This window comes from Drosophila montana, unplaced genomic scaffold (assembly GCF_035044405.1).
Source record: "Drosophila montana isolate Dmon_TW-CO22-7 unplaced genomic scaffold, ASM3504440v1 contig_2163_1, whole genome shotgun sequence".
In the NCBI taxonomy this organism is placed as follows: Eukaryota; Metazoa; Arthropoda; class Insecta; order Diptera; family Drosophilidae; genus Drosophila; species Drosophila montana.
In genome coordinates, this window is record NW_026997064.1 from 135,459 (window position 1) to 149,610 (window position 14,152).

The 14,152-nt window shown below is 35.1% G+C and overlaps 1 protein-coding gene across 2 annotated transcripts in view; it reads left to right on the forward strand.

The window, feature by feature from the left end:
- The first annotated feature begins 411 nt into the window (after nt 1–411).
- LOC135427268 (alpha/beta hydrolase domain-containing protein 17B-like) overlaps nt 412–14,152 on the forward strand; it is a 54,555-nt gene continuing 40,814 nt past the window's right edge. Inside the window, exons 1-3 of one of the 2 annotated variants that reach the window (XM_064680680.1) lie at nt 412–1,042; nt 1,102–1,281; nt 1,341–1,473. In XM_064680680.1, coding sequence (XP_064536750.1) covers nt 579–1,042; nt 1,102–1,281; nt 1,341–1,473 — 777 coding nt within the window. In that variant the 5' untranslated portion in view covers nt 412–578. Of the gene's footprint in view, nt 1,043–1,101; nt 1,282–1,338; nt 1,474–14,152 lie in introns of those variants that run through there. The other variant, XM_064680679.1, reaches the window with a different exon arrangement.

Consider the following 14,152-nt stretch of genomic DNA (forward strand, 5'->3'; position numbering starts at 1 on the left):
TGCATTGTATGGTTAGTGCTATTACTCTATCTGGGCACAGGCACCCTTGGGGTTCCCTCGATGACGATTTATCGGGATACGATTATTTTACTGTCTGACATGTCTATGCACTGTATGGTTAGTGATAGTAGTGTACGTTGAACGCTAGTAAACGTACTTTTGAAGCTTATCGATAGGCTTGGACGTTAACACCAAACGTTGTGGAAGTTGAAACGTTCTATAAGTATAATTTATTCGATATTTTGATGTCAGACAAATCGATAATATAGTGTTTATTCAACTTAATGGAACGGGAGCGTCACAATTTGCATATATGTGTTATATGTGTACGGCCATTTCACTTTGTAATTGAAGTGAGAGTGATTAAACTAAAATTGCAAATGAGAATGTTTATTTTCTAAGGCTTGCATTTCAAAGTTTTAAATATGATAAATATTTTAATTGTTTAATTAAATTATTCAATCTTCAAATATAAAATATTTTAAATATACCAATAGTTAGTTATTCTAAGTTAAGCAGAAGTGAAGTGAAGTATAATTCAGAACTTAACATTCCTTTGTTTGCAATAGACATTGATTATGTTTAGCATTAGCGAACTGTGCTGCATGTTCTGCTGCCCACCCTGTCCTGGACCAATAGCTGCCAAACTTGCTTTTCAGCCACCTGAGCCAACATACAAATTAACTCCTGCTGATGACACAAATAATAAATACAATTTACAGCTCAATGATCGTGCTGAATGGCAATACTCTGAACGTGAAAAATCTAAAATTGAGTCATTTTTTACCCGTACATCGCGTGGCAACTTGATCACATGCACATATGTCCGATGTAGCAAAAATGCAAAATATACTCTCCTCTTTTCTCATGGAAACGCAGTTGATTTGGGACAGATGAGTAGCTTTTATCTAACTCTTGGGTCACAAATAAATTGTAATATATTTGGTTATGATTATTCGGGATATGGCATGAGTGGTGGCAAACCATCCGAAAAAAATTTGTATGCGGATATCGAAGCTGCATGGCAAGCAATGCGAACAAGGTAATATATACGAAAACGGGCCTAAAAAGAAACATTTTTTATCAAGAGTCTTTTCAAAGGTTAAACATTAGTCCAGAAACCATCATATTATATGGCCAAAGTATTGGAACAGTTCCAACTGTCGATCTAGCAGCCCGTCACGAAGTTGGTGCAGTTATACTTCATTCGCCATTAATGTCGGGCCTTAGAGTCGTTTTTAGAAACACTAAAAGAACTTGGTTTTTTGATGCTTTTCCGAGGTAAGTGGAACAATATTAAAAAATTTACAAGTATTTCAAGTTTGTAATTTTCATAACAGTATTGATAAGGTTGCTAAAGTAAAGTCTCCAGTTTTGGTTATTCATGGGACAGACGACGAGGTCATTGACTTTTCTCATGGAATTGGTATTTACGAGAGGTGTCCTAAGACTGTGGAGCCATTTTGGGTAGAGGTAATTCCTTATAAATTGTCATATGTATTTATTATAACAAAAAACAGTAATCTTATCGACACCTTACCAGTATATTATAAAGCTGCCATAGAAAATTAAAATAAGTTCTTATATGAAAAAACATTATCAAGATAGCGTGACCAAACTGGAATATAGAATGTGCGAACTATTCTGTACCCCACACATGTGAAACAAATATCAACATCGGACTTCTAAAATATGATGTAGCTCTGATGTAATACATTTTTTCATAGAACTTTTTTGTTTCTCGAAATATTTTCACCAAACTCTGCAATTGTTACTTATCTGAAAAACCGTTAGGCGCATATGTCTACATGGGCGGCGTGCCAAACCTTTTTTTAATGCATCAGAAAATACAATTAAAACGGCAACTTTCTATTGGCGGTCAGTCACAAGCTTAATTGTAAACAAAATTTCTTACTGCAAAAAAAGTTAAAGTTTCAAAAAGACTTAAAAATACAATGAAAAGAGATATGACGCTTACAGTGATGCCTGAAATTGTTTCGCGAAATATATATATTTGATTTATACATCTAAATAGCAATACTTCGATCAACGCTGATCTTCAGCATGTAGAAAAACAGCTTCTGCACCAAATATTATTATTTGAAGCTGGTTTTAATTTGGTTCTCAGTTTTATCGATTGCAGAAATATTCATGTTGTCCTGGTATAAAAGTCCTAGCAGAATCTGCTATACCGATTCTGTAGTCGTAGTTTGCTATGTCGTCTCATTATTCTCAAGGCAAAGTCTGCAGAATGCAGCTTCCAGAATTTTGAGCTTATAACCATTTTTGGAGGTTGGGCAGGCACATCTCGGTCAGATTCGATTCCTACCAGTTATACGTCAGTATTACCTGCCAAGTCATTGGCCTCCACGCTGCTATCTGTAAATGTATCTTCATTCAGTATTACTTCTTACGCTTTACTTACCTTCCGTGTAATTGGATTATAGAACGCTGTTTTTGAGTAGCCAACCATCTCGCACCTCGCCCTTGGGTGGGAATTTTCCACTGTGGAAACATCAATAACCCCATAAAGCATATACATATATTCTAGATAAGCATCAAAAGACGAGTTTACTCATCCATGTCCGTCTTTCTGTTTCTATACGAACCAGTTTTTCGTCTTGAAACGTTGCATAGGCCTGTCTTCTGTTGCAGGCACTCGTCTAGCTGCCAAAGAAAAGATCGGTCGAAAAGTAGGTTCCTGTACGGAACACTGTTTTGCTTATCTTGATTCAAATCGGTATTTATTTATTTATATACCAAATTTGTTTAGCATCGGACTATTATACCATATAGCTGCCATAGGAACGATCGGTCGAAAATTAAGTTTTTGTTTAAACAACTATTTTGCTTTTCAAGATATCTTGACCCAAATCGGCATTTATTAGTTTCACTATGATCCTCATATATATACAAAATCTTAAAATCTCACCACTATATCAAATAGCTGTCTTTAGAAACATCAGTCGAACAGTAAATATGGCAAATATTTTTTCTATCCAAGATACTTTTATCAAATTCATTCAATACTATTCTCACATAGCTGCAAAAAGAATATGTCTACAAGGGTATTAAATCGTCGACCGGCTGAAAATATCCTTACTTTCTTAATTGACTTTTCACGTGTTTTCAAAAAGCACATAAATTTATCACGATTTTTCTTCAATAAGTATAGCGAAGCAACTCACAAAGCTCACAGAAAACTTATTCACTGAACCAAAAATGTCTGTATGTACAAAATCTAGAACTTCTTTTCCGATCTCCTTGGAAATTTCGCAACGCCTATATAACATTTTGCACATTTTTTCCATAAATGCTTTTGGAACCAAAATACTGATTTATGCCTTACTCTAAGTAATTATTTTCATTTACTTTAGGCTTGCGGAATTCTAATGCCCGAAACGATTAGGGGTCGTCTATATAATTTCTATTCAACTTGTCTTTTTGTTATTTGTCTCAAACGAGTACAAATCTTACTCTTGAGCAACCAATACAACATCGCCAATGCAGGCATATTTTACATGCTCTATTTTTCGCCTATTTTTGATGCTAAATCTTATGTGATTTACTTTTGCAGCAGAAGTATAAGTTGCGTTGCAGGTGTTCAACACCCAACTCACAACAAAGTGAAAGTGCATACCAATCTTCTGTATCTACATGAATAAAGGGATTCAATTTTTGTAAATTTGGAGCTTAATTCAATTAGTTACTGCATTTTCTAATTTCATTGAATTCATGTGTCCATATAAGTTTAATGCTCGTTGGAACGCAAATTTTAGTTCTCTTGACGTGAAACCTCTATTAAAGGGTTTGCCTATTTCTCTGCAACTTTAAGTAAAACGAAAACACCACGTAAAGGCATTCAGAAGCTTCATTTGGCTTGAAAGGTTTCAACTTTTTACAGCAGATAATTTAGTTCTTAATCGACATCTAGGGCTGCCGCTGCACTTCTAACTCACTTCGCTAACTCAGCGGGTAACTCAAAATATCGATTCACAGGCCAACAATCATCTGATTCAATAAGAGGGGTACAGTGTACCAGATGGAATTGATGAGCTCCTCAACTGTCTGCTGAGTTTACTTTCGGGGAAATATGTCAGCCAATCTCCAGGCACTGTTGTATATCTGCAACACTTCATAATATAATTTATATAATATATAAAACAACGAAAATGCTGTCACGTCATTTGGATCAGCCATATCTAAAACACGAGTCCATCAAGTTTTAATAGGGAACAAATGGTTTCATCTGCTTTCCAAGAGCCTGTGTACCCAAGATATTCAAACTTCACGTAAGATCGTGAGTAATTTTCCGAAAAATATAAATTTTGGACCGATAGGAATGACGGGATTACGTAAAATGAAAATAAACTCCAACACTTGAAGTGCCGTCATTGTAAACAGACATCTCTATATAAAACTGTTTGTCCTGACTGACTGACTGGTTATCAACGCACTGCCCAAAACCGTAAGAACAAGGAAGCTGACATTTTCACTGTAGTTAATATATGTGATGGAGGTGCACGCTAGGACGGGGTTCTGGGAAATTCCTCACATAAGTATGGAAAAAACGTATTATAAACTTTTCTTTTTGCTTATGATCGGGCTTAAAATCATTTTCAAAAATCTTTGTTTAAATTCATTTGAAGTGTAAAATACAAACGGCCGTTGGCTTTATTTTTACGATTCTCGTCCGTTCCGTATCGATACTTCAGGCATATTGCACTAAGTTGCTTATTATCTCATCCTATAATATGGTTACATTGATACATTTAAAATTACATTCGATTGGTTGTCGATCTTACAGAAGGGTGTCTCGCACTTTTCGGAAAATTCATCCCTCCTTGGTGGAAATGTGGGTCAAAGATTTGGTGGGTGATGATTCAAGTACAAATTCATTTAAAAAAAGTTTTATGAAAATTGATATGAAACTTGATTCATACTTTTTACGGAATACAAGCTTCCTCGGTGGAAAATGAGGATAAATAATTTTTGGACGATGTTTGTAGATATGTTAGAATAGCTTCAAACTTATTTTCTAAGCCCTACATTAGAAGTAATAAATACGTGTTCCCGCGATTTTGTAATTCTCCTCGCCGATGGTAAATAAGCGGAAAACAATTCAATGCAAGACTTTTTATTACCATCCGATAGGATTCAAAATCATGTTCAAAGATTGTTGTGAAAATTCATCTAATACGTGTTTCCCATTTTTCGCAAAAGTGGACGGTTTGGATGCTAAATGCGTGTCAAATGTTTAATGTGCGAAGTTTTTGAATGTTAGCGCATTTGCAACGTTCTTTTAAAAAACTTATTTAATACGTGTTTCAGCATTTTTGGAAATTCCACACTGGTTAACTGGCGGAAGACTTGTATAAAAGTTATTAGTTTACCATTCTATCGGCTTACCATCATTTCGCAAAATGCAAAATTATCCCTATTCATTTAATATATTTACGCAAAATCTACCGCTCTTAGATGCAAAATGCGGGGCAATTAACGAAAGTTTATTTTTCGGCCTCTAGATTCTCACCACAAGACTAGTATTGGCGGAGACCGTTGACCAGGCAATACCCGCTAGTTCTTAACACTGTCACCTTTTAAATTTGTAACTTGAAATTATTTTCTTAGTCGAATAGTTATTAAAAAATTGATTTTTTGACAATTCATTTAATAATTGTTCAATTAATTTAGTGGTATCCTAATCCTCCATCCTGAAACTCTGTCTTATGACACCTTAAAGAGTTTACAACATTCCTTATTAATAAAGTCTTTTTTTTGATTGATTTGATTACACAATTTTAATTTTAATAATGTGGCATCCCTATTTCAATTATAAAAGAAAAAGGGAAATCCCCGGTATAAATTTTATGTTCTGTTTTTAAAAATAGTTTTTTTTGCTCTTTATTTTGATTACCAAAAAGAACGAAGGAGATTCTGAAGACGAAAAAGAAGAAAACAACGAGCATATTGAAATCGCAATTGATGTGATATTTGGGAAAAAAAAGTCGAAACAGGCTCCTCTCCTAGCAGACCACACCTTCGTACTATTTTCAAAGGTGTATCTGGTCCAACTGGGGACACCAAAAGAAATATTATGAATGAAAAAATATAAAGAAAAGAAAAGCACAGCATATTTATAGCCTTAACCCATTGAAAATTGGTAAAAGGGGTATAATATATTTGTGCAAATGTATGAAACAGGCAGAAGGAAGCATATCCGATCCCATAAAATATATATATTCTTGATTATCATCAATGGCCGAGTCGATCTAGCCATGTCCGTCTGGCTATCCGTCCGTCCGTCCGTATGTATGAACGCAAGGATCTCAGAACCTCTAAGAGCAACAGACTTGAAATTTGGTATGTAGGTCCTCCTAGTGCCCGCGCAGATCGAGTTTGCTTCTGATATTCGATAACTTGCAACGTTTCCAAGTAATCAAGTAATAAAAACCGATATTGAAACCCTGTTTTTTGATCAATTTTGGTATATAATAAGAGCTAGAGTCACCAAACTTGACTTGTAGCTTCTAGAATTGTATATATTTACAAGTATCTTTCATTTTTAGCTGTCACCACCTCCCGGCGAATACCTCATAGCTATAAATCAAGTAAAAACAACAATTTTTGCTGCCCACAAATATAAATTACAATTTAAATGCAATTAATTTTTATTCTGTAGCATACTTGGTATTGTTGATGGCGGCTAGCCGGTCGACAGTGATGCGGTGTGTGCCATTGTTATTGTTATATGGTAGTTTTCAGTGCCTGGGTCGCATTCGGCTACGAAGTCATCTTGTAATTGAAGTACTGCGTGCTCGTAAAATACCGGGATACATATAAACTTAACTCTGGGATATCCAATTAGTATATGGATAATATTTTCGGACTGGAGTACCTTTATGTTATATGCCTCAATCAGGCTTACTATGGGAACTTCTGTGGGATGCTCAATAAGTACGGACTTCAAATCATTATCATTGAATATGGTATTGTTTATTATTTTGAATTTATGTTATTAACATTTTATTTCTGGCTAATAATGCCTCGTGTGGGTTTTCAATAAGTTGATTTTTCCTTGCTTTAATTATCCGGTTAACAGTGTCGGTTGGCTGATTTATCTGTTTCTCTATCTTTGTAGTTATTGTTTCCTGTCTACAGTTTGATTCAACTAGTTTTGATTATTTAATTCTAGTTTTTTCCAAATCTGTGGCATCTAGTTTACCCGCCACGACCTTGAGTGTTGTGCCTTCAATATGGAAAACAGATTTCTAATGTGATCAACATCTAACAGCTTTCGAATGTGGGATTGGGGAAATAACTCGGACCACTTTTCTGTTTCCTCTGCTATGTTCGAAAACTCTGTTAGGTTACTCTAGTGTCTTACGTGGTCCACATCAAAGGCTATAAATCAAGTACGGTCAACGTTTCTATACGAACCAGTTTTTCGTCTTGAAACGTTGCATAGGACTGTCTTTCTGTTGCAAGTAGTACGTACAGGAATGGTCGACCATAAGTAGTTTTTTGTATAGAAAACATTTATGTTTATCAATATATATATTAATCAATCTCGGTCATTATTAGTATAACTATGCTTCCTCTTATACATTTAAAATCATGTCAACATCGGACCACTATCTCGTCTAAATGCCAAAGGAAAGATCGGTCGAAATTTAAGTTTTTGTTTGCACAACTATTTTGGCAAATATTTTTTCTATCCAAGATATTTTTATCAAATTCATTCAATACTATTCTCACATAGCTGCAAAAGGAAAATGACTACATGGGTATTAAATCATCGGCGTCCTGAAAATATCCTTACTTTCTCAATTGATTTTTCACGTGTTTTCAAAAAGCAAATACATTTATCACGATTTTTCTTCAATAAGTATAGCGAAGCAACTCACAAAGCTCACAGAAAACTTATTCACTGAACCAAAAATGTCTGTATGTACCAAATCTAAAACTTCTTTTCCGATCTCCTTGGAAATTTCGCAACGCCTATATACCATTTTGCATATTTTTTCCATAATATGCTTTTGAAACCAAAATACTTATTTATGCCTTACTCTAAGTAATTATTTTCATTTACTTTAGGCTTGCGGGTCGTCTATATAATTTCTATTCAACTTGTCTTTTTGTTATTTGTCTCAAACGAGTACAAATCTTACTCTTGAGCAACCAATACAACATCGCCAATGCAGGCATATTTTACATGCTCTATTTTTCGCCAATTTGATGCTAAATCTTATGTGATTTACTTTTGCAGCAGAAGTATAAGTCATTGCAGTTGTTCAACACCCAACTCACAACAATGAAAGTGCATACCAATCTTCTGTATCTACACGAATGAAGGGATTCAATTTTTGTAAATTTGGAGCTTAATTCAATTAGTTACTGCATTTTCTAATTTCATTGAATTCATGTGTCCATATAAGTTTAATGCTCGTTGGAACGCAAATTTTAGTTCTCTTGACGTGAAACCTCTATTAAAAGGGTTTACCTATTTCTTTGCAACTTTGAATAAAACGAAAACAACACGTAAAGGCATTCAGAAGCTTCATTTGGCTTGAAAGGTTTCAACTTTTTACAGCAGATATTTTAGTTCTTAATCGACATCTAGGGCTGCCGCTGAACTTCTCAACTCACTTCGCTAACTCATCGGGTAACTCAAAATGTCGATTCACAGGCCAACAATCATTTGATTCAATAAGAAAGAGGGGTACAGTGTACCAGATGGAATTGATGAGCTCCTTAACAGTCTGCTGAGTTTACTTTCGGGGAAATATGTCAGTCAATCTCCAGGCACTGTTGTATATCTGCCACACTTCATAATATAATTTATATATTATATAAAACAACGAAAATGCTGTCACGTCATTTTGATCAACCATATCCAAAAAACGAGTCCATCAAGTTTTAATAGGGAACAAAAGTGTTTCATCTGTTTTCCAATAGCCTGTGTACCCAAGCTATTATAACCTCACATAAGACTGACGGGATTACGTGAAATGAAAATAAACTCCAACACTTGAAGTGCGGTCATTGTAAACAGACATCTCTATATAAAACTGTTTGTCCTGACTGACTGATTGGTTATCAACGCACTGCCTAACACCGTAAGAACAAGGAAGCTGACATTTTCACTGTAGTTAATATATGTGAAGGAGGTGCACGCTAGGACGGGGTTCTGGGAAATTCCTCACATAAGTATGGAAAAAACGTATTATAAACTTTTCTTTTTGCTTATGATCGGGCTTAAAATCATTTTCAAAAATCTTTGTTTAAATTCATTTGAAGGGTGTCTCGCAATTTTCGGAAAATTCATCCCTCCATGGTGGAAATGTGGGTCAAAGATTTGGTGGGTGATGATTCAGGTACAAATTCATTTAAAAAAAGTTTTATGAAAATTTATATGAAACGTGATTCATACTTTTTATAATTTTTTGGACGATGTTTTCAGATATGTTAGAATAGCTTTAAACTTATTTTCTAAGCCCTACATTAGAAGTAATAAATACGTGTTCCCGCGATTTTGTAATTCTACTCGCCGATGGTAAATAAGCGGAAAACAATTCAATGCAAGACTTTTTATTACCATCCGATAGGATTCAAAATCATGTTCAAAGATCGTTGTGAAAATTCATCTAATACGTGTTTCCCATTTTTCGAAAAAGTGGCCGTTTTGGATGCTAAATGCGTGCCAAATGTTTAATGTGCGAAGTTTTTGGATGTAAGCGCATTTGCAACGTTCTTTTCGAAAATTTATTTAAGATGTGTGTTAGCATTTTTGGAAATTCCACACTGTGGTTAATTGGCGGAAGACTTGTATAAAAGTTATTTGTTTACCATCCTATCAGCGTACCATAATTTCGGAAAATGCAAAATTATCCCTATTAATTTAATATATTACCGCAAAATCTACCGCTCTTAAATACAAAATACGGGTCAATTAACGAAAGTTTATATTTCGGCCTCTAGATTCTCACCACAAGACTAGCATTGGCGGAGACCGTTGACCAGGCAATACCCGCTAGTTCTTAACACTGTCACCTTTTAAATTTGTAACTTGAAAATATTTTCGTAGTCGAATAATTATTTAAAAATTGATATTTTGACTATTCATTTAATAATTGTTCAATTAATTTATTGGTATCATAATCCTCGTAGTCATCCTGAAACTCTTTCTTTTGACACCTTAAAGAGTTTACAACATTCCTTATTAATAAAGTCATTTTTTTATAACCATTTGATTACACAATTTTAATTTTAATATTGTGGCATCCCTATTTCAATTATAAAAGAAAAAGGGAAATCCCCGGTATAATTTTTATGTTCTGTTTTTAAAAATAGTTTTTTTTGCTCTTTATTTTGATTGCAAAAAGAGAACGAAGGAGATTTTGAAGACGAAATAGAAGAAAGCAACGAGCCTATTGAAATCGCAATTGATGTGATATTTGGGAAAAAAGTCGAAACAGGCTCCTCTCCTAGCAGACCACACGTTCGTACTATTTTCAAAGATGTATATGGTCCAACTGGGGACACCGAAAGAAATATTATGAAAGAAAACATATAGAGAAAAGAAAAGCACAGCATATTTATAGCCTTAACCCATTGAAAATTGGTAAAAGGGGTATAATATATTTGTGCGAATGTATGAAACAGGCAGTAGGAAGCATATCCGATCCCATAAAATATATATATTTTTGATTATCATCAATGGCCGAGTCGATCTAGCCATGTCCGTCTGGCTATCCGTCCGTCCGTCCGTATGTATGAACGCAAGGATCTCAGAACCTCTAAGAGCAACAGACTTGAAATTTGGTATATAGGTCCTCCTAGTGCCCGCGCAGATCGAGTTTGCTTCTGATATTCGATAACTTGCAACGTTTCCAAGTAATCAAGTAATAAAAACCGATATTGAAACCCTGTTTTTTGATCAATTTTGGTATATAATAAGAGCTAGAGTCACCAAACTTGACTTGTAGCTTCTAGAATTGTATATATTTACCAAGTATCTTTCATTTTTAGCTGTCACCACCTCCCGGCGAATACCTCATAGCTATAAATCAAGTAAAAACAACAATTTATGCTGCCCACAAATATAAGCCACAATTTAAATGCAATTGACTTTTTATTCTATAGTACAATATTCTATAGTACAATTTCATCAAGATCGGTTAAGAATCACAAAAATGATTAAAGAAAACGTGTTTTGAATTTTCTCCTATCAGCGGTGACACGCGCAAATTCCAAGAATTTCTGTATACACGTACACACACACATTCACGCGCTTTTTCTTTGATTTCTATCAACAGCTTTGCAATTGCGATTGTATTGTTTTGGTGCTATTTTAATTCGTTTTTTTCTCATCAAAAAGTATTTATTAGTGTGGCTGTTGAGTAGAGGCGGCGGTAAGTAGTGCGGTCAGTTGCGAGTTCGAACCCTGCCAAGGAATTATTTTTTTTTTTTTAATTTATCTTTATTATTACTAAAGCGAACGAGCGCGTAGTGCGTGCTGCATTAGTGTTGGAATATGAGGGTTCAGGGTATCCCCTAGTCGGAAGCTCCCGACTTGAACCTCTTACTTGTTTACTATTTGACAACCATATTATGGAACACATTATAAAATGTACGGAATTGGAAGCACAACTTTTTTTGGGAAAAGAATGATGTTTCGCTCGATGTTTATTAGAGGCATTAATAGGAATTTTATATGTGGTGCTTATGAACAAACAATGTTAACGCATCGTTTTATGGAATACAAAATGAGGATCCTCATTTTTTTCCAATACCATGAGTCGTAATAGTTTCATTAAAAAAATAAGATTTTAGCGTTTGATAAAATAACATGAGCGACGCCAACATTTAGGAGTGGATAAATTAGCTTTGGTATATAAAGTATGGTATGCATTTATTGAAAACAGTCAAAATATCTATAATCCGACAAAAATATCAAAGTTAATAAACAGTTCCCAACTAAACAATTAAATTTTACTACAGTACAAAATTTGGGGTCGATATGACTGACCAAATTGCAAAGGAAATATAGCGTGAAATGTAAGTCTAGTAGATGGTCTATGCAAGTGTTTTACAATATCCTCCATTTGATCGAAATAAACGTATGGATTCTTTACAAAGAAACAACAGGTGAAAATATAAATAGAAATTTTTTATTTCAGTTAGGAGAACTTCCAGCCGCATATAAAGAATGCCATTAAAGAACAATAAATACGGCGATACCCTCATCAGCTTCATGTAAAATCGGTTCCTTTCCAAAAAGGGGGAAAAAGTGCCACATAGAGTATTACCCGGTAATAGAGCAATTACAATTTACAATTACAATTACAAATACTCATGTGGCAAGCGCTTAAAAGAGCAACCATTCATCTTTTGTATTGAATAAGGAACATTTTTTGTTCGTCCGATTTTATATACATTATTTCTTATTATTATTTTTGCATAGCTGAATACTGAAATATATTTTAATTAATAAATTAGAATATATAAATGTTTTTTTTTTACCAAAAAAAAAAAATAAATAAATAAAAAAGGAATATTTTTAAAAACCGTTTCCTCTGTTAATAGCTAAGATGTCCAAAGATACCTTTTGGTTGAAGTAGGTAAAGTTTTAGATGCTGCTACCAGTTATCCAAACTCAAAAAGATGATTCATGCCAGTCTAACTTGTAAAGCCAGTGCTCTTGGAGTGGGATTTTTGCTTTGATGATCAAAGGGCTTAACAGGCCAAGCGGGTCAAATAGCCGCGATGTCAGGTGCAATAATGTTTCCCTTTACTCGATATGAGACCCATCAATGAATCGTCTATCTGCATTCCGCTGCCATATCACTCGAAAGTATTTTGGTTGTGTCAGACTACGAGATCGTTATCGGCTTGGCTGTGTTTGTTGCGGAGAAGTCAGGAGAATTCGAAAACCAGTTGGTTAGTTCGAAACCTGCGCTTCGAAGTACTTGGGACATTCAGACTTCATCATCTGAAGGTTCTCTACGAAAGCAGTAATAGTCAGTAAATCAGCAAGTTGTGCCTGATAACGTCGGCAGCTTTTGGGTGTGACGTCTCGCTAATCTCACTAAGGTTTGTTAAACACCGTATTGTCAAAAACGGGGGCAGGCGCAGTACCGTACGTTACGAAATGCAATATAACCATTTTGGGTTCTCCTGATCGCTTTTTACACTAACCACAGAACACGAAATCGAACCGTGATTAATATTTTTGGAAACAGCCTTTGACTCTGATTTGGAGCCTTCGGACGAAGCCTAAGAACCGCCAAAGAACCAGTTTGGCGGAAAGGTGTTAATGCCTACGATTCAATGCTGTTTGACAATCACTTTTTGATTAAATGATTGCATTATCGAATTGATCCTCCCCTTTTAGTCTGGTCATTGGGTCAACTTTGTCTATAACGAAATGCGTTAGAATTCTTTTCGTTATCACCTTTTGACAGAAGCAAGTCATATATGGCGGAGACTGTGATCATTGATACTAACTATGCAGCAAATCAAATTATTGTCCTCGGTGACTCGAGGCAGAGTCTGCAGGATGGATCTTCCTTAATTTTAAACCTTTTTTGTAAGTCCTTTTTATATCCAGAATTCGTTTTCAATGGCTAAGAAGGGTACAATGGTTTTGGGCAAATGTTTGTAAAAGGCAGCAGGAAGTATCTCCGACAACATAAAGTATATATATATTTGTGTCAGTATCAATAGTTGAGTCGATCTACCCATCCGTCTGTCTATCCGTTTGTCTGAACGCAAGGATGTCTGAACTTATAAGAGCTTGAATTGAATTTTTAATCGTAGGTCCTCCTAGTGCCCGCGCAGTACAAGTTTGTTATCGATTATCCGATAATCGAAAACTTGCTGGAAATTTTATTAAGATCAGTTGAGAAACACAGAAGTTATTAAAGAAAACGTGTGCATATGTACATTGACAAGCCAAATTGTTAGAATTTCTGTATAAAAAATAATCAAGGTGGGTCTACGATGAATCCAGTAATTGGTGTCCGTAGGCGTCATGCTCAATGGTTGATGTACCTGTGGCGGGCTTCAAGCTCGTCTTGTCTTAAGACTCTGGCAAAGGTGGATGGAACCACTGAAGATGAGGCAAAGTCCAACACCGGCCACAAAAGAG